The sequence below is a fragment of the Triplophysa rosa genome, linkage group LG8, assembly GCF_024868665.1.
Source record: "Triplophysa rosa linkage group LG8, Trosa_1v2, whole genome shotgun sequence".
Lineage (NCBI taxonomy): Eukaryota > Metazoa > Chordata > Actinopteri > Cypriniformes > Nemacheilidae > Triplophysa > Triplophysa rosa.
In genome coordinates, this window is record NC_079897.1 from 2,389,427 (window position 1) to 2,409,885 (window position 20,459).

Genomic DNA, 20,459 nt, shown 5'->3' on the forward strand with positions numbered 1-20,459 from the left:
TCAATTTTTCTGTAATTTAATTACAGTTACTTTTGATGTAATTAAACTAAATACTTTGTGTAATATATGTGTGTGCAATAGTGGAATTGACATCAAAATTCAAAGTCTAACTTTAAAATCTGTGCTTTAATGCATAATTCTCACATTTGTAATACTTTGGTCAGTTAATAATACTACTTTATGTAGTTTTATATTATTTATTTAAATGAATTAAAAGAGCCGTTTCATGCCTATCCTACTGTTGATGTAGGATATAGAAAGTAATGAATAATAAGTAATTAAATACTTTTTGGAGAGAGTAATTTGTGCAGTAATCTAATTACACTATTGAATATGTAATTAGTAACTAGTAATTAATTACTTTTTCAGAGTAACTTACCCAACACTGGTCATATTCAGAAATGAATGGTGAATGTCCAATGAAATCTGAAAATCCTAGAATCTGAATTGAGGTGGATCCAGAATGGCAATTCAGATTTGAACTTAAAGGCAAATGATGTAGTATTGTGTCAGAAATGGTGTTGAATAAATGACATGTTAAGATAAAAAGTGTTCTCAAAAGGACTGGCAGGTACCAAAGTGTCTCCAAAAATATATTACATTTACAACTTTTATGTGAATGCTGCGGTTTCTAAAAAAACAACGTTGAAAAATCAATTAAAACTTACTGTACTTACTGACTGTAAAGTGTTCTTGGATTTGCATTCTCTCTTTCCATTATTTCACCCCCATCGTTTTCTGATGTGTTGCCAAATTTAACTTAAATTCCTCTCAAATCGAAAGGAAGCCTAATGTTAAACTCTACATTTTGGTTCAAACACGCAGTAATCATATCATAACTTGCATTTGAGGGATGAAAGCTGTCCAGAGCTTCAGGACTTTCACTTGGCTCAGATTGAATGAGTTTCATGAAGATTTGTGCTTTCATTGCTGCACATGACAGACTTTGGTCAAACCACTGACACCCGAGGTTTATTGAGAGATGAAGGGGATGTTTTTTATTAATGGTCATGAGAGTTCATGCAAAAATAAAACTTCTCCCCTGATTTCCTCACCTGTATTCATCTTCCACATAACAGTCAACAGACTTTGATGTGCACCAAAGTACAACAGACACAAAGTTATCAAATATCATTTATTTCTATTTTTTTATTAAAAAAAACACTTTTCATCTCTTAAAAACCTTATTTCATTGTTCATAATAATGTAAAATAATGTCTTTACAGGGTCCAAGGACAAAGCAAAGAAATCAACTCAAAATCAGAACAACGAAGTCCTCGTCTGAGGGAAAACCACAAATACAGAGTAAAAGCATGATGTTCCTTGCAAACCGCAGGAATGTCTGTAAGCATTCGGAAGAAGAATATAATGATCCTCATCTCATCTGAGGGCTTTTTCCACCATTTACTCTGTTTTCATCAAGGATAAAATAGCGTGTGTTTATCCCGACACCTGTATACTCAATGTCATCAAAATCCAGTGTTTAAGAAATACATCTAAATTCATTTCGCATCAGCGTACATATGCCCACATATGCCAGAAGTCACACAGGAGGAAAACTGCGTTGAAGACTAATAAAATCATTAAGAGGGGTCTTAAATAAAGGCACGTTCATTTGAGACAAAAGAACAAGCGCGTGAGCTTTATCAGATCCTGATGTACCTGACAAAAACCGCTCTATTCTCTTATGCATTTCACTTTTACATATATTTCTCATGTCATAGTATCGCTCACACCAACATTTCACATCTATTCTGACGGACAGCAAACATCCAGTTAACTCTATACCAGCATCATTGTGCTTTCAAGAATACTAAAACAAGACAGATTTCTCTTTTAATGCAGTCAGGTTCTTACCATAACTAAGAAAACAGCAAAAGCGTGACATCCAGTTTCAAATGTTTTTCTAATACATAATCATATTTTAACGTAAACCAATCAATAAATAATGAAATAAAAATGGAAATGTTTGTGTAATAGAGGTGGGTGGTATGACTGTAGACTTACAGAAATGTTGATATCATGGTAACTGAATGCATCTGTATTTTTATAATGGAAATCTGATTTTGCCTCTCTATCGCCATCTCTGTTCAAAACATAAGATTGCAGATGACTTTATGCACTTGTCTTTATATTTGTGGCAGATCCATCAAATCGTGCCTGGCGGTAAAGTTTACAAATCATTATTGAAAGCGGATTTTTATGTACTTGATCAATAACTGATTTTCGTATATTTTTAAACCAAACAGTCACAGGTTGCATTGTGATGTGATGTTCACGTGTGTTTTTCGGACAAGGAATTTTTAGATCCACTGAATGTCATTTATTATCTTTTTCATCCGGATTCTGATCCAATTTAAGCCAAAAGATGTATAAAACGTTCATCTTGAAAGTGTACGCACGTGTCTCGAGTGCCCGTTTATACATCAGGCCTCAGGATACTCATTCTAAATGCACCAATACAAAAAACGGCTTTACGTCAGGTAACGGTAAATATCATGTTTTTTTTCCTCATTTCGACACCGTTTGTGTGTGTGCTTCTTCAACGCTCTGACTTGTTCTCTTAAAGGGGTCATATAGCGCGAATATGTGTTTTTCTGTCTTTGGTGTGTTGCTCATGCATGTATTAGACACGTAAAATTGCAAAAATGAAAGTTTGGGAACAAAAGATGCGTTCTATCTCAAAGCGAATGCTCAGCCACACCCCCACAAATCTACGTCAGTTGGTGGTATGATTTGACTAAGACCGCCCTATACGCAAGTAAGGTGGGCGTACCTCTTTGGAACCTGATGTTGATGAATGAAGGATGTTCTTCTGACCTCACAATCTTGTATTTTTCACACGTCTTCATTGATTTGTTGTGTACACGTTACGCATAATTCATGTAACATTTACTTTCTTGACAACAGTGTATCTTGTGCTTAGACGTGAACCGTGTTTTAAACATGTTTACGAAACCGATCACAACTGCATGTACTGTTCTTGCGTGTGGAGTAAAAGCGACAGTTTGGCATCTCGAGTAAACGAAAAACACAACCAACAGTTTAGGTGTTAGTCATTTCTGACTAAAGAAACATTGGAGATTGACAAAAATATGAACTTGTATTTTAAGGAAAACAAACGGCGCTGAAACAAAATAGGTGTTTACTTAGTATTTTGTCTCTTGTCTAAATATTCTTAAATCTAGATACATTTTTTTAGTTGCAAAATGACCTAAGATGTTAAGTTTTGTTTTATGAAACAGTGTTCATGGTTAAAAAAGCGAAATATCTGCCAATGACGTAATCAAAATAAACTTGATTTAAGTACTTTACATTAAGAGGTAAAGCTTATTTCAAGTTTATTTTTCTTACCGTATTGGCAGATATTTTTAAACACACAATTTAAAAGAATACAGAAAACAAGACTTACTATCTACGGTCATTTTGCTTCTGAAGTATTTCGATATAAGAATTTTTTGATTTTCCACTGAAAAACTAGGAAAAACACAAAGTAAGAAATTCATTTTTTGGTATGCATGGGTCTCCAAACGTGTCTCCAAACGTCTCTCCAAATCAGAGGGGCTTTAACAAATATCTGCACAGTTTCTGTAGACACTACGTAGATGTAATGATGATTTTCTGAAATAAATCTGGTTGTGGGAATGACAGAAGAGAAGCTGCACTGTGCACATGGCCACCGAGATGCCGCTGCACTTGTAAGACTTTGAGAAAACCAGAAAAAACACAAGACATGTTCGTGGCGTTAGATCTCGATACAAAAAATGATACTTCAACAAGGCTTTTATAGAAAGGAACACATTTAAAAAAAACATTACACTAAGCAGCATGAACAAGGTGTTTTTGCATTTACACAAAACCCTGTTGGACTCTCAGAACTCCATCTGAAAGTTCAGGCACTGTGACGCTGTGATCTGCGTGTGACGGGCACGCTCAGATTCTCGGCACGACGGCGCCCTGCGTCTGTAAAAGGGGAGTAACACTTGCCGGATCAACGGAAGGCGAACAGAATAAATATGCATCGACATCTCGCAAGGCCGGCGGTCGGTTCCAGAGGCAAACCGATGTGCGGTACTTCGTATTCCGACTGCGTGTGGATTTGTGCGTGCGGCTTTCCATCACGGAGTGGGTTGTCATGGTCACCGTTGTCATTGGCAAAGCATTACAGGAGGGGGCTTGGAAGACAGAAAGCTGCCACAAGTGGCTTTTGGTCTTTTTGTTGTGCATCCAAATGCCAAATTCCATCCGCCTTGATCGAAACTTCAGACCTTTTGGACATTAACGATGTTGCACCATCCTAATTTCTTCCAACTATTTCAAGCACAGCACCACCTCCATCTGCTCCTCCTGAAGGATTCTATTTCCCCATAAACACCCGAAGCGGGGTTCTGGAGCTCGCCGCATGCCGTTATTCATCCCTGTTTGGAGGGACGGCGGTTTTAGTCTCATTAGAGTCTCTCGATGTCTCTGAACTTCTTGCGCAGGATGGACACCTGGTCTTTGAACAGAACGGGATCCAGTCTCATCTGCGAATGCACCAGGGGCATCGTGCCAAACCAGCTGGCGAATGTGTTCATGCAGGTCTGCCGCTGGGCGAAGTGGTCGGGATCCGCCCAGCGTGACGCTCGGGAGGTCTGCGGAGAACAGGGAGGGTCGGTTAACTGCCACACTTTCATTCACACACAATTGCATGGTATTTTATACATAATTACAAAAATACATAATGCTTTCTCTGTGCGCCATGTTTATCCTTTCAATACAATATATACATCGCATAAATAAAAGTAAGCTCATTTTTAAGAATTTGCATTGAAACGGTATTAAACATATTTAATGAAAGTTCATATATTAAAGATACAAACATTTCTCAAAAAATACTCTTTAGAATAATATTTGACTTTTATATGAATTTATACGTTCATCCTTTTATTCCCAGTAATGTTCTCTGTATTTTAATACACTACAAATCTGCATGATAAATATAATAAAACAAATAATATGAGTCATTGTTTTGCATGAGAATGCTCAGGGATAATAGAAAATTGGAGGGTGTTGCGAATATAAAACTGGTTATAACACTAAAATATAACCAGAACATATTCTTTAAAAGGGGGTTTCATGATATTCGCCCACATCCTGGCAATAACCATCTAACACGAGCACAAATTGCTCAGGAAATTAACCGCACACGTTTAATATAACACAATAAAAAAACAGAGACTCGAATGTTTTTATGAGACGTTTTTGAATAAACGTCACATCAAACCCTTTCCCAGAATTCCACATTCGACTCTGCAGGGAAATACTTTGAAAATGGAAATCGAATCAAACCGATCATTCTGACAACAGATTCATGTTTTATTTATTGATGTATATAGGCTTACCTGTCCCATCATCATCTCTTTGTACTGTTTCTTTTGAGTGACCTTGATAGGTGGCATCTTAGTGACAGAGGACACCAGGAAGTTCATGAGGATGTCTTCACAGTTAGACAGCTGGTCAATCATAGTCTTCAAGCTGGCCGGCAAGTAGTGAGTGAACAAGTAGTTATAATACCTGAAGTGGGAAAAGATGATCGATCAAATCCTTCCACTCTTACTCTGTGTTTTGTCCTGTTTCCCAAAACAAATATCTAAACATTCTTAAATAAAGACACATTCATTATATCTTGTTTTTTTAATTAAAAAAACCCCACCAAAGGGCTAAGAAAAATAATCTTGTTTTTCCTTTGAATTAAGTTTTTTTTAAGTGTAAACTCACTTAAATGTAATCATTGTTTCAAGACGTTCAAGCAAACAAGGCTTTAATATCTCAAGTCATTTTTCTTTTCAAGTATCTTGTTTTAAGTGCAAGAAAACGAGACAAAAATACTAAGTTCTAAATTAATTTTATGCAGTGCATCGCATAAACACTGTAAAATTAAAACGAATAAATAAACGAGTAAACAAATTTTTTAATTTGTTCTTGTTTACCAATGCAATTACCTAAACCATAAAACAAGATACATTCTCTTGAGAATAAAACTGATTCAAGCATGTACATTATGATTCTAGAGAAATCTAAAGAAAAATATGTGTGCCACTGGGGTAAAAAGATCCTCAGAAAAATCTGAAAAAAAAACTCGCTTTAAGCAAAAACATCACAAAATTTCATTGGATTTCTCTATTAAAAGCAAGATATTAAATCTTGTGTCATTTTTCTTCTGAAGAGAATATATCCTGTTTTAAAGGTCCAGTGTATGAAATTTAGCGGCATATAGCGGTAAGGTTGCGAATTGCAATCGAAGGCTCACTCCACCGCTCTCCCTCGCTTTCGAGACACTACGGTGGCGGACACAGAACTAAGATGTCGTCACGTTTTCGCTTCTTTGCCGAAGGAGATAACATATTTAGGAAACGCGCTCTGTAGAGCAGTTTGTCCCTTTAGGGCCACTGTAGAAACAATATGGCGAATTCCATGTAAGGGGACCCGCGGTGTATGCATATAGAAATAACTCATTCTAAGATAATAAAAACATAACGCTTCATTATGTAAGGTCTTTGTACACCTCTGGAGACATAGTTATGTATATTATATTGCATTTCTCTCAATAGATCCTCCAAACCATTACACACATCCCCTTTAAGAATGTTAAGATAATTCTGTTTGAAAATGAGAATGGCAGTGAATTTTTTGGATGACAGTAATAAGAATGACCTGTGGTAGAAAGCTGCTCCTGTAAGCACCATTGAGTAGTCATTGGTCCACTTGGAAGTGTAGCCCCATCGCTCTTTGTTGACGTCCCAGAAATGACTTCGTGCTGGATATCCCACAATCCTATCTGGGAAACTTTGCCAAACAGTGAAAGCAAAATCCACCTGTGGAAACATTTACTGGGAATTTATCTCTTAAAAACAAAATTGTGAAAGGTGCAAAATTAATTTATTTTCCCAAGGTTTTTTTCATGCATTGGTCACTTCTTACTTTCTTTCATTATGTGGAAAAAGTAGTTTTTTTCATTTTAATAGTCAAAATATTTCTTTTCTGAATCTCTGGACAGTCTGATCCTCGGCTCACCTCAGTGGTTGAAAGCACCGTATCTTCATCCAGACTCAAGACTGCATCTGTTTTGATGACATCATAGGGCAGGAAGCGACTGCTCATCACCTGCACAGGTAATCAACACACAAAACCTTCAGCCTGAACACGTGAACGTTCATTTCCCATGACGTTAGACATTTGATTTGATAAAAAGAGAAGACGAAGATTCACCTTGCTTTCGCCCTCGATTACGATGACCGGGACAGATGTAGATGGCCAGCGGTGCTTCGCTGGTAAAGGTTTATCACAGTTCCACAGGACAATGATCTAGAAGAACAAGCAGAGAACATCAGATGCTATGAACATCTGTCAGTCGTACTATAAAGTCGTGACTTTAATGTGCCCATTATATGGGTTTTAAAGGGATAGTTCACACGAAAATTGGTCCCAATTGACTTTCCATAGTAGGAATAAATATAACATCAAACTCACTGGAAATAAAATGGAAATCATATTCTATTATCTAAAATCTAATATCTCAATATTTATTTGAATTTTGACAATGTTCAAAATATCAATTTTATAATAATTATTTATTCAAATGATGTTTTTTTCTAAATTAAAAAAGCAGGATTTGGATCGAACATATAAATGTTTAGTTATAACACCGTTTTTATGAAAGAAACACGTATAACTGATTCAGAAATCATTCTCATATTACAGATTGTGCTTTCTTTTTAGCATTACTTCATCTGTAAAGCAAACACAAAATAGTTTACTGATGAATTTTTCCATCACGTGGCTTGTTGTCGCTATTTTGTGTTTGGTTTACTTGTGAAATGTAAGGAAAAGCTTAAAAATGGCCTGTTGGCACATTCATCTTCATTTACAACAATATTCAATCTATTCTGTAATTTCCCATCTTCAGCACAATTATCTTATCTTAACATATCATGTAATATCTAATATTTGATATATATCGGCTATGTTGTGGTATTAGTTGGTTTATCCAAGTTCATTCTCAACAGCCTCTCACTGAGCTATGACTCGGTGTCTCTGAGTGACGCTGTTATTTTCCTCTTCTGAAGAATGAAGCACATTGAGGGTTATACCTGAGAACAGTACTGTGATTTGGCCACAGCCACTAACAGCTTGAAAATGGGTTGAGATTGAGACACAAGAGGTGTGACGGCATGAATGACAGCTGTGAATTTCTGCTGTGGTTTCACACCTGCGGAAAACACAATCAACACCATTCATCCACACAGCCCCAACACATAACACATATAGTCATAATATCCATCGTTTATGATGGGAGATGTGATCGTGCTGCACTATACTGTCATATATAAATCTTACCAAAAAATACAAGAATATCATGCCACATGACTACAGCCATGGTATCGCTCAAGGTACGGCGGTATGGGCTAGTTGCACAAGATGGCGCTGGTGAGCTTCTGCGACGCCAGGCTCAGCAAACTAATTTCTGGTCGTACTATCGAGTTGTTTTGGCTTTGCAATGTAAAGAGGATCTGTCATATCACTGATCTATTATTAAAAACACCCATATTTGCCGGCCATAAATCCTCTTTTCCCATACAGTGTTATACGACCGGAAACGAGTCTGCCGACTCTGGCGTCCCAAAAGCTCACCGGTGCCATCTTGTGCATCTAGCGAATTATCATGTGATATCACAGCGTACAACATCTCAAAAACAAATGTAAAGACTATTGCTGCTGCAACAATCTTAATAGTCACGTCTACATGTACATGCACGCACACATTTATTTCGTATATATTGACGTCGTACAGGGGTCACCAAAAGTGATGTCCAACTGACGTCTTCGCTCTTCATTCAAATGTTTCGTTAAACATGCATTAAAACGTTTGTATGCATAACGCTGGATTCACACGCGGCTTGACGGAGGGCGTGTCTGAAGCGTGGCCGACGCGATTGTCATAGTGACAACAGCCAATCAAATTGTTCTCCGGTCTTGCATGAACGCAATTGGCTAGCGCCTGCACTAGGTTATTTGCATAAGACGATCTGGTAACACTTTACAATAAGGTGCTATTTGTTAGCAATTAGTTTATGCATTAGCTAACATAAACTAACAAGGAACAATACTTCTAAAGCATTTATTAATATTAATTCATGTTAATTTCAGCATTTACTAATACATTATTAAAATCAAACATTGTCACTGTTAACATTAGTTAACGCACCATGAACTCACATGAATAACTGTATTGACATGAACTAACATTGACAAGGATTAATAAATGATAACAAATTAAATTGTTTATTGTTAGCTAATGTTGGCTAATGCAATAACTAATGTTAACTAATAGCACCTTATTGTAAAGTGTTACCGGCGATCTGATTGGCTAACGCATGCGTTGGTGCTTGAAAAGTTGAGAAATGTTCAACTTCTTGCCGCGAGCAACGCCAGCGAAGCGACGCTGACGGACCCGCAATTCAGTTCGGCAACGCGTGACGTCACCCATTCAAAGTAAATGAGACGCGTTGACGCTGACGCCCCGTGTGAATCCAGCGTGATGCATTGGTGTGTTTGGAGTATAAACTGAAGTTCAGCATTGAGAAGAATCGAAGGAGACTTGGTAAAAAAATTCACACATTTGCTTTATAAAGAGGAGAATGACACAAAATATTACAATTGTAGGCACTGTTTGCTTTATTTCATTTGCACCTTTCCCTGGTTTTCTATGCATTTGTTGTGTATTGGAATATTCCCTGATACAGTATGCTGTCTTTGCCTTTTTGGCAAATAATATTTCTATAAATAATATTTCTATAAATAATAATATAATCTGAGGTGCAAATATTTTTCAAATATGACCCCCCTGGACATCACCTTTGGTCACTACTGTATAAATTCATGCATATATGTATATTTCTTTTTTATCTGCCCTTTGTTGTAAATTCTTCACAATAGACACAAACTGTAATTGTGAAGCGAGTTTTGCTGGTGCTATAATAGAGAACACTCACCCAGCGTGGCGTAGAAGAAGGGAAAGTCTCCCAGATATGAGGAATACTGTGGATGCGTGAAGAGTCCGCCCGGCTGGCGGTTCCACATGAGCGTACTGCGGCCGTTGTGCTGTAACACCCGATCCTGGATGATCTAAAGAAAAACAAGATTTATACAAACCCATACCATCCAGGCATATCTATGGCAAAAAAGGTAGCTTTAAAAAGAAGTATAAATACTAACAAAAACACTCTCTGTTTCACTCTATACGTTATATGATATATTTCCCTCATCTAAAATAGAAAACGCACATATGGATAGTTCTGACATCTGGACAGAAATAATATAATAATATACTGTACACAGATGGTTCAATTGATAAGAAATACATTCTCAGAGAATGTCTATTTTACGTTTCGACAGCAAATGTCACGTCCGTAATGCTGGAATTCCTTATAAACCAACATCAGCAAATCTCAAAGATCATTAGTGTTCAAGTAGTCCAATGCTCATAAACGTGTGTGTGTCTGGAAGAGTCGGATTTATTCGGACACAGATTCCGGGTGTCACAGATCCCACTCAAGACATGACCCAGGTGTTTTCTTACACACCAACAGCGATTCAGAAGATGTCTGAGCTCGTCCAGGGAAGAGCGCGTGAAACCAGAGCCCGAGACGGTCCAGTGCAGCTCCGCTTTCATTCAGGAATAGATCTCCACATGATGGACTGACCAGACAAAACCGTGTTTAAAAGAACACCATCTGTCTTTTATTGATTTCAGTCGATGTGGCCGAAAAGTATATGTGCAATTTTTGTTTTTATGCAATTATATTTTCATTACAAAAAATGAAGGACCAATCAAGAAAAAAGTACACATTTTCGAATGTTTGCCGTACTTTCCAATAAATGTATATATTACATTTACAAATTATTAATCCATTTTCTTGCCTTACAAATCAAGAATGCTACAACTTCATCATAACTAACGTACAATGTTGTTTAAACAAAATCTAGCATTCATTTTAATAAAAGAAATCCTTATTACTGTGCAGGATGAATTTCACTCCGGTACTTCAGAAATGAGAATCATTATGCAGAATAATGATTATTACAGGCAGATTTGTGAAACATTTAAGCCACATTATGGTAATGGGAATTTGAGTGTAAAATGTGCTTAATTATCATGAAAATATATGAAAGAATTCGCTTATTTTCGTTATGCAAAATATCATTCACACCATTCTGGTTTGGAGATGAATTGTGACTCTTCACTGAGATTCATTCAAACGGCAGTTTGCACGTCTTGAAAGCAGCAAGTGATCAAGAAATCGCTCACCTCCAACGTAGTGAGCACGATTTTCTCGACAGAAGAGAAGTAGGCCTCCCACAGGAACTGCGTCTGCTGGCGGAGAGACAGAATGCGATCCTGATGGATAGAATGCACGGTGGATGGGATCTGTGATGAGGAGATAGCAGTGTTATCTACATGACATGTCTTGACAATCACAGTTCATATTAGTGACGTTTTTCTCCTTTCATACAGCACTCGACCAAACCAAGCTTTTATAGCCATAAGAGATATTATATTTTAAATACAAGTTTACAGAAACGCTTCAAAAACTTGTGCTCTGTTACTGACCTTAATGTCTTTCTAAACAATTTACAGTTACAGAGTTTAAGATCTGTCAACATAATGTGTGACAATTTATAGTTTTAATTTATAAAATGCCCTGACAGACATCCATTGATTCTCAGTGCAATTTTCTGGTGACCAAAAGACAGACAGATGCAATCATAACTACAGCATCAAATCCTGTGGTTGCTAGGCAGCGAAAAGACAGGCAGGTGCCAACATAACTAGAGCGTTGAAAACTGCTAAAAATGAGTGGTTGCTAGGCAACTGACTGACAGACAGACAGACAGATGCAATCATAACTACAGCATCAAATCCTGTGGTTGCTAGGCAGCAAAAAGACAGACAGATGCCAACATAACTAGAGCTGCGTCTTAATTCGTTCACTCATTCCCTATTCCCTATATAGCGAATGCTAAATAGTCCACTATATGGGGAAGAAGTGAATGAAAATGAGTGAACGATTTCGGACATTGACTTAATATAACCTGCGTCTGACAGTACTGTCGCGGACATTCGTCATAACGTTTATATTACACCTGTGTGGCTTTATGGATTGTTTTGTAAAATGGTAAAGTTCATCTTCACCTTATTTGTCACGTTTTTGTATTAGTTTTTAATAAAGAGTACAAAACAACTGTTTGCCACGTTTATTCTTTTACGTTTAATAAAATTATTTAATATATTTAAAATAAAGCACCACTGTCTATAACATCCATTTAATCCGTTTATTCTCAAAAAGTAGAAAATAACTGTCAACAATAACAAACACAAGTGTATAAACATGCATTCGTGGCATTAACGGTCACTCTCATCCAGCTGATTCTAATCAGACGGTTGATTCGCGCTGTATAATGGGAAACAGTGAGTGAACGAGTGTACATCGGAGTGAACATACAAAATCAGAATGCATTGTGGGTAAAAAGTAGTGAACGAATGTAGGGAATGAGTTGTTCACTCCGAATTCGGACAACACTACAAAATGGCGGACACCCGATTTAGTGCACTACATAGGAGATAGGGAGCGAATTCAGACACAGCTAATAGCATCAAACCCTGTTGAAATGAGTGGTTCCTAGGCAACCAAGAGACAGACAGATGCCAACATAACAACAGCATCAAACCCTACTGAAATGAGTGGTTGCTAGGCAACTGACAGACGGACAGATTTAATCGTAACTACAGCATCAAACCCTGTTTTGATATGAGTGGTTTCTAGGCAACAGACAGACAAATGCCAACATAAATACAGCACTAAAACTGCTGAAACCAGTGGTTGCTAGGCAACCAAGAGACAGACAGATGCCAACATAACTACAGCATCAAACCCTGTTGAAATGAGTGGTTTCTAGGCAACTGACAGACGGGCGGATTCAATCATAAATACAGCATCAAACTCTGTTGAAATGAGTTTCTAGGCAACAGACAGACAAATGCCAACATAAATGCAGCACTAAAACTGCTGAAACCAGTGGTCGCTAGGCAACCAAGAGACAGACAGATGCCAACATAACTACAGCATCAAACTCTGTTGAAATGAGTTTCTAGGCAACAGACAGACAAATGCCAACATAAATGCAGCACTAAAACTGCTGAAACCAGTGGTTGCTAGGCAACCAAGAGACAGACAGATGCCAACATAACTACACCATCAAACTCTGTTGAAATGAGTTTCTAGGCAACAGACAGACAAATGCCAACATAAATGCAAGCACTAAAACTGCTGAAACCAGTGGTTGCTAGGCAACCAAGAGACAGACAGATGCCAACATAACTACAGCATCAAACCCTGTTGAAATGAGTGGTTTCTAGGCAACTGACAAGACTGGCGGATTCAATCATAAATACAGCATCAAACTCTGTTGAAATGAGTGGTTTCTAGGCAACAGACAGACGGGCGGATTGAATCCTAACTACACCATCAAACGCTGTTGAAATGAGTGGTTGCTAGGCAACTGACAGACAGACAGATGCCATCATAACTACAGCATCAAACCTTAGAACAGCCTCGGGCTTTGTTCCATCCGTCCTGCTTCAGTATTTACCCAACCAGCGCAGAGGACAAATAAGTCACAACAGGTGTACGCATTCATTAAAACATCTAATAACTGTAAACAGAAATACCCCTTGAGGTAGATTTCCATTACAAACATTTTACTGGCCCACTGGTCTCGCCGTTTGTTAAGCCGGTCAGTGCCACGGGGGCCAGAGAGCATATTAAGTATAGAAATGTGTTACAGCGCCCTGACAGAATCTGTCACGGTTCTGACCCCAGAGCGCCGTTCTGCTGCCGGCTGTTAATAGGTGAGGCCACGAGGTCCCATTTCAATTACAAAGCAACATGCTTCTGCTCTCACCATCCAGTCCCTGGAGCTCTTCAAACAGCCCGGGAAGTTATGAGCTCGTGCCCGGAAAATTAGCATGTGACATTAGAACCATTTCACTTGTGAGCGATTGACATGAAAGCTTTTCCACATGAAAAATACTGTAGCATACTTTAGTATTCACTATAGCAAAAGTGTAGTAAATTGTAGCGTATGTAATATATTATAGTAATTAATGGACTCTTTTATTGTATACTGCAGTATTCTGTATTAAGTACAGTGAATTAATAAACTGTAGTAAATACTGTAATATACTTTAATATTTACTATAGTAAGGATCAAAACCACACTAGCATCTAGGAATTTGACTATAGTTTAGTATGGTAGATACAAATGTATACTACAGTATTCTGTAGTGTTACTTATAGTGAATTGATAAAGTGATGTGACACGTGGTCAAGTGTGATGTGACACGTGGTCAAGTATGGTGTTCCATACTCAGAATTTGTGCTCTGCATTTAACCCATCCAAGTGCACACAAACCGTGAACACACACCCAGAGCAGTTTACTAGAGTAAACTCTAGTAAATACAGTAATATACTTTAATATGTACTATAGTAAGGTTAAAAAACACTAAAGTATTTTGGAATTTTACTACAGTTTACTAGGGTAAACACTAATGTGTACTATGGTATTCTGCATTAACTAGAGAGAACTGATTAACTGTAAATAAGGTTCAAAAGGTTCAAGGTTCTCAAGGTTCAAAACCACACTAGTTTCTAGGAATTTTACTACAGTTTACTATAGTAATTAAATACAAATGTATAATACGGTATCCTGCACTTACTAGAGAGAATTGATAAACTGTTGTAAATACAGTAATATACTTTAGTGTTTTTGAACCTTACTATAGTAAATATTAAAGTATCTTGGAATTTTACTACAGTTTACTATAGTAAATACTAATGTAAACCACAGTTTTCTGCATTAACTAGAGAGAATTGATAAACTGTAAATACAGTAATATACTTTAATATTTACTATGGTGAGGTTCAAAACCACTAAAGTACCTTGGAATTTTACTACAGTTTACTATAGTAAATACTAATGTATACTATGGTATTCTGCATTAACTAGAGAGAACTGATAAACTGTAAATACAGTAATATTTACTATAGTAAGGATCAAAACCACACTTTTTACTACACTTTATTATAGTAAATAAATACTAATGTAAACCACAGTTTTCTGCATTTACTAGAGAGAATTGATAAACTGTAAATACAGTAATATACTTTAATATTTACTATGGTGAGGTTCAAAACCACTAAAGTACCTTGGAATTTTACTACAGTTTACTATAGTAAATACTAATGTATACTATGGTATTCTGCATTAACTAGAGTGAATTGATAAACTGTAAATACAGTAATATTTACTATAGTAAGGATCAAAACCACACTAGTATCTAGGAATTTGACTGTAGTTTAGTATGGTAGATGTATACACATGTATACTACAGTATTCTGCAGTATTATTTAGAGTGAATTGATAAACTGTAGTACAGTAATATTTACTACAGTAAGAGAAAAAAACACACTTGTGTCTAGGAATTTTACTACACTTTACTAGTAAACACTAATGTATTGTATACTAGTATATTTTACGCGAGTTAGATAGCACAAGATTAAAACATATTATGCCACTTATTACAACATAAACAGCGAGCTGACTATATAGGGAGCATTTCACAGGCATTTTTCGCCTGCTTAAGACATACTGACATCAAACACTGTGAAATAAACTGTAAATAGAACATTAGCTGTCCAAAGATCATGGGTTTGATTCACAGGGAACATGCATACTAATGAAAAAGTGTACAGCTTGAATGCACTAGAAGTCATTTTAAATGTAGGATGTTGCCTTGAAAGAAAGATGACTATGATGCAGGTTAACAGAAGAACGTGAAGATGTTTCTCAGTCGTACCTGCAGAAGAAGCCTCTCATCTCCAGTGACTGCTGCTGTACGCCAGTCGATGATCTCAGAGAAGGGCAGTTCCCATCCGTTACTGAGCATGACGGGCACGCAAGCAGCCTGCACACACACAGACACAAGCATCAGCAAATACTGATCAGCATCTTTCATCTCAAGATCTCACCAGAGAATCATCGAGAGGTCCTGCAGCACAGCTGGTAGATCATTGTGTGAGCAACTCGAAGGTCATGTGGTCGAACCACAAGTAACATATAAACAGACAAAAATATGAATTTGGACGGTAGATTGCTTTGGATAAAAGCACCTGCCAAATGCATACAATTCCAAAAAAAAGTTTTGATTTAAGTAAGCATGCTTAAAACAAGAAATATTGTTCGTAAGAAGCAAAATTATGAAAATATAATTTAAACAAGATAAAGCTGTTTGCCAATGGGGTAAGAAAGATAATCTTGTTTTTCCTTTTGAATTAGATTATTTTTCTTAGCCCACTGACAAACAGCTTTGTCTTTTTAGAGTAACATCACAAAATTTGGTTAGATATACCTGAAACAAAGACGTAAATTGTCATGTCATTTATCTTCCCACGTAAACCTTACTTATTTACATTATTTGGAAAACATATGCAAGAAAATAATATTTTGCTCTGTAAATGCAATGTAAATGGCTGCTATTGGTCAAAAACGATCAAACTTTGGTATAAATTCATTCTTGCATTTCCAGCGTAAAACATCTCTGTTTGTGTGTACGTTGGTTGTCAGTTGTCAGCAGGAAGAAACAACAGACAGATGGTTTACTGTTTATAATATCTCATGAATACCTGTTCACCAGTTTGCATATCAGTTTCCATTAGCGGTCATTAGTACAGAGTGTGAAACATCTGCGACTGACGGACACACTCTCCTCCTCTACAGACGGCACGCTGTTGTATGACATCATCACTGAGCCACAGGTGCCACTCACAGGTGCCACTCAGACATGGCACGTCACAGCATCATTTCATATTTACCATGGAATTATACAATAAATCACAAACGTATGACAGGACAATCATTTTATTTAAAAAGAAACTAACACAAAGGTGAGGTTGTGTGTCTGGACATTTACATGAAAATAATATTCTTAAAGCCTGTTTACACCGAGGGCCTGCTTTACTAACAGCTTGCGGCACAAACGCCTCTTTTGGCGTAAAAAACTATAGTCGGTATTTACTAAAGTGAAACATTGACAGCCAATAAATATCCATTCTAATTTAAAGGACCGACGTCCTAAATGTGAAACTGTGGCAGTAAATGTATTTTATTTATGTAAAACAGAAATATTTCCATCCGTCAGGCCATTTGACCTACCTAGTGCATCATGAAAATATCATTTATTATCTTATCGCTACAAACACGGTACAAACTCAATACACTGTAACACACCGTGTTTTTGAGAGATGGTGGTGCCATAATAATAAAAACATTTGTGGACATTGTGTAGTTTCATATTCTTCACCTTAAAGTGCGCTATAAATACCATGGTACATGGATAAAGAAATATATCATTTAATTCCATTGTATTATCATCTGATCGCTGTACCGTGGTACTCCCACAGTAATGCAATGCGAGGCAATACGACAAAATGAAGCTCATATTGTAAAAGAAGAGTTCAAGAGTTGGATTTCGGCAGGTCTCTAATCTGTTAAACTGCCCCCCATCACTAATATCATCCCAATACTTTCAGTGCCATTAACCCACTCTTCAACCTGCTGAAATACATACAGACCGCATCATAAAAGCTTATGTCAATGCCGAACACCCACACGTCTCAAAACACAATATGTAATGGACTGAAGCTCTATTCCCACACAAGAGAGGCTTTAACAACACCGCTAAAGATAGATCAGCTGACTTGACAATCTTCCTGATCTTTATGTCCGTAGGAGTGAAAAATCACTTATGGGATCTCTTTAATAATGTCTGTTTATCCTCGACAGCAATGAAACGATATTAGCTCAAGTCTTCTGTTTCCCGGATTTTCCTCCTGAGAAAAACACGCCGGTTCTCTGAAGTGTCTCCTCTAGAACTCAGATGAGATCTCAACATCGTCTCTACAGTCTCTTGCATCATGATGACTACACAGCTCTAACCTTGCCCTTTCATCGATCAGTTTGGTATCAACTTAGTCTCGGATGTTTTTTCTGTTTAGGAGAAATATAAATAGGACAAATGTTGAAACACATGAAGAGTATGGGGGTGCAAATGAATGTAGATTGTAGAAGCAAAATAATCTGGATTTGGGTAAATTTGATGAGAAATGTTTGAGTTGAGATCTTCAATCAATAATATTGACTTTTGATCGCAGACTTGACATCTCTTCTGAAACTCTGAGACATTTGTGAGATTTTTTTTCTCCGGAGAAATATGTGAGATGAGACTTAAGGAAAGTCATCGATCATTTGCTGTGATTTTTCTGAAAAGTGTAACATCAGGTTATCTTCACAATTCCCCTCTCCAATGATTTAGGAGAGCGTTAAAACAAAGATGTTTTCAATACCCTAGAAAATATTAAGAGCCATAGTGAATATTGTAAAAGGGCTAAAACATACAAAACTATAACAGTTCGAAATGCTTTAAGTGATGGGAATTGAATGGAAGTGAAAATTACCTGCAGAGCCTCTAGAAAGCGGAATGAGCCCAAACGACGTCCTCGAGGAACCAGACAAAACGTGGAGTTGTGCAGCATTTCTTTATAATCGTACCTGTAGAGACAGGAAATGACATCTTCAGAACCAAAGTCAGTGTGGTGAGTAAATGCCTGCCCCTGACTCTGCATTCAACCATCATTGAAAAAAACAAGAAGTTAGAGATTTGCTCTTTAAGCCAAATACCAACGTCTGATGCATAAGGCAACACTTCAGCATGTTCGAAGTCGTCATCTGATTGGTTGAAACCTACAGGATTACCGGGAGACGTGCGTGTCGCGTTCTTTAACAGTCCGCTTGGAAAACAACGTGAATCTGTCTGAAGTAGTAAGCTGTTGTGTTTACATCGGTTGCAATGAGAATTCATCACGATCGACTAAACGCTAAATTCTTAAAAGTATGCGAGATTCACGGCATAGACTCGTAAACGTTGTTGCGGTTAACTTCTGACACGTTCGTGAATGTACACCGGTCTGTTACTGTGTGGACATTTGCACACCTCCAAACATGACGCAGCACAAAACGAAACGTGATTGGTTGCTTTACATGTCCGTCTTATGGCCTCTTGGCTTGGCCTTGGCCAAAGAAAGCGGCTAAGAAGGTCCGGCTACGTGAGCCTAACTGTTTTATAGTAACGCCGACATGCAATATCACAACTGTATGCAGTATCATCACAAATGCTGTGAAAAGACATGTAGCTCTAGACATTTATGTACAGCAGATACACAGCAAAGAGCTCTTAGAAGTCTATGTTCACAGTCGTGACCCGTCGACCTTTCCTTTGTAGACTGCGCTATGATGGATAAAAGCATTACCAAACGCTTCTGGCAGCGATTCAGTCAGCACTTGGATTAAGAGACTGTTTGGAATTTCAAATGTGCCATTCCTCCGACGCCGCGGCCCATCCGCCATCTCTCTTACACATTTCCACACCTCTCCCACGTCCTCACGATCTTCTTCATCTTTCCGATGAGCAATCGGAGACAGAATTACTCCGATACATTTAGAATAATCGCAATGGCCAGAGCGAATAGAAAGGTTTTGAATGACAAGAGGGTGAATAAAAATTGACAATTTTCCCCCACGTGTGAACTATCCCTTTAAACACGATTTCATTATAGCAGGTGCGAGTCAGGCCTACCGCCCCCCGTGCAGAAACACCGCACCGTCCCTCAACCAGAAGCAGCGGAGCGTAGAGAAAGTTCCTCTCATAACACATTCAGAACGGAGCGGCGGAGCCGTGCTGACTGCAGACAACTGATGGAGTGTGGTGTGGGAAAGAAGGTTCTGTTGGAGTAAACACATCCATAATTCAGCTGCTGCTGGGGGCGCGTCAGCTACACGCTGATGACCACACGCAGCGCCGCCACATTAACAAGAAAACAACGGCGTATCAAGTCTTCATATCGCTGTTGTAAAGAAAGCGTGATTTCGACCTTGATGCTGTGGGTCGGTGTTTGTAGCTCGGTTTGCCGAGCATTGCATTAGCAGCGCAAGAGTTGTGCGTTCGAGGGATCGCATATATTGACTAAATGTAACGCGTGAATGCATTGGAAGCTTGCCAAATAGAAATGCACTCCCCACATGACAACACAATGTTGTGTACTTCAGTATTTACTAGCGATGCGCCGAAAGTAAATGAATATTTCTTAACTTTCGGAATGTTATTAATTCATATAATGGCTATTAATGTTCAACATCAAACTGCTGATTCGTTTTCGTTACACAGAGCACAAATACATTTCATTTTCTGTTCTCTTTTGATTGACGGGATATATCGGCCCTGATTATTGGTTGTTTTTAAACT

The 20,459-nt window shown here is 37.7% G+C and overlaps 1 protein-coding gene across 1 annotated transcript in view; it reads right to left on the reverse strand.

Annotated features, from left to right (window-relative positions):
- Positions 1-1,155: 1,155 nt before the first annotated feature.
- The window catches only part of ext1a (exostosin glycosyltransferase 1a), a 41,183-nt gene continuing 21,879 nt past the window's right edge, over positions 1,156-20,459 (reverse strand). Inside the window, exons 2-11 of the mRNA XM_057340162.1 lie at positions 18,616-18,709; positions 15,960-16,067; positions 11,351-11,470; positions 10,035-10,167; positions 8,133-8,251; positions 7,252-7,347; positions 7,057-7,146; positions 6,697-6,857; positions 5,385-5,556; positions 1,156-4,634 (exon numbers count right to left, since the gene is read on the reverse strand). Of these exons, the coding sequence (XP_057196145.1) occupies positions 4,449-4,634; positions 5,385-5,556; positions 6,697-6,857; positions 7,057-7,146; positions 7,252-7,347; positions 8,133-8,251; positions 10,035-10,167; positions 11,351-11,470; positions 15,960-16,067; positions 18,616-18,709 (1,279 nt within the window). The 3' untranslated portion in view covers positions 1,156-4,448. The remainder of the gene's footprint in view (positions 4,635-5,384; positions 5,557-6,696; positions 6,858-7,056; positions 7,147-7,251; positions 7,348-8,132; positions 8,252-10,034; positions 10,168-11,350; positions 11,471-15,959; positions 16,068-18,615; positions 18,710-20,459) is intronic.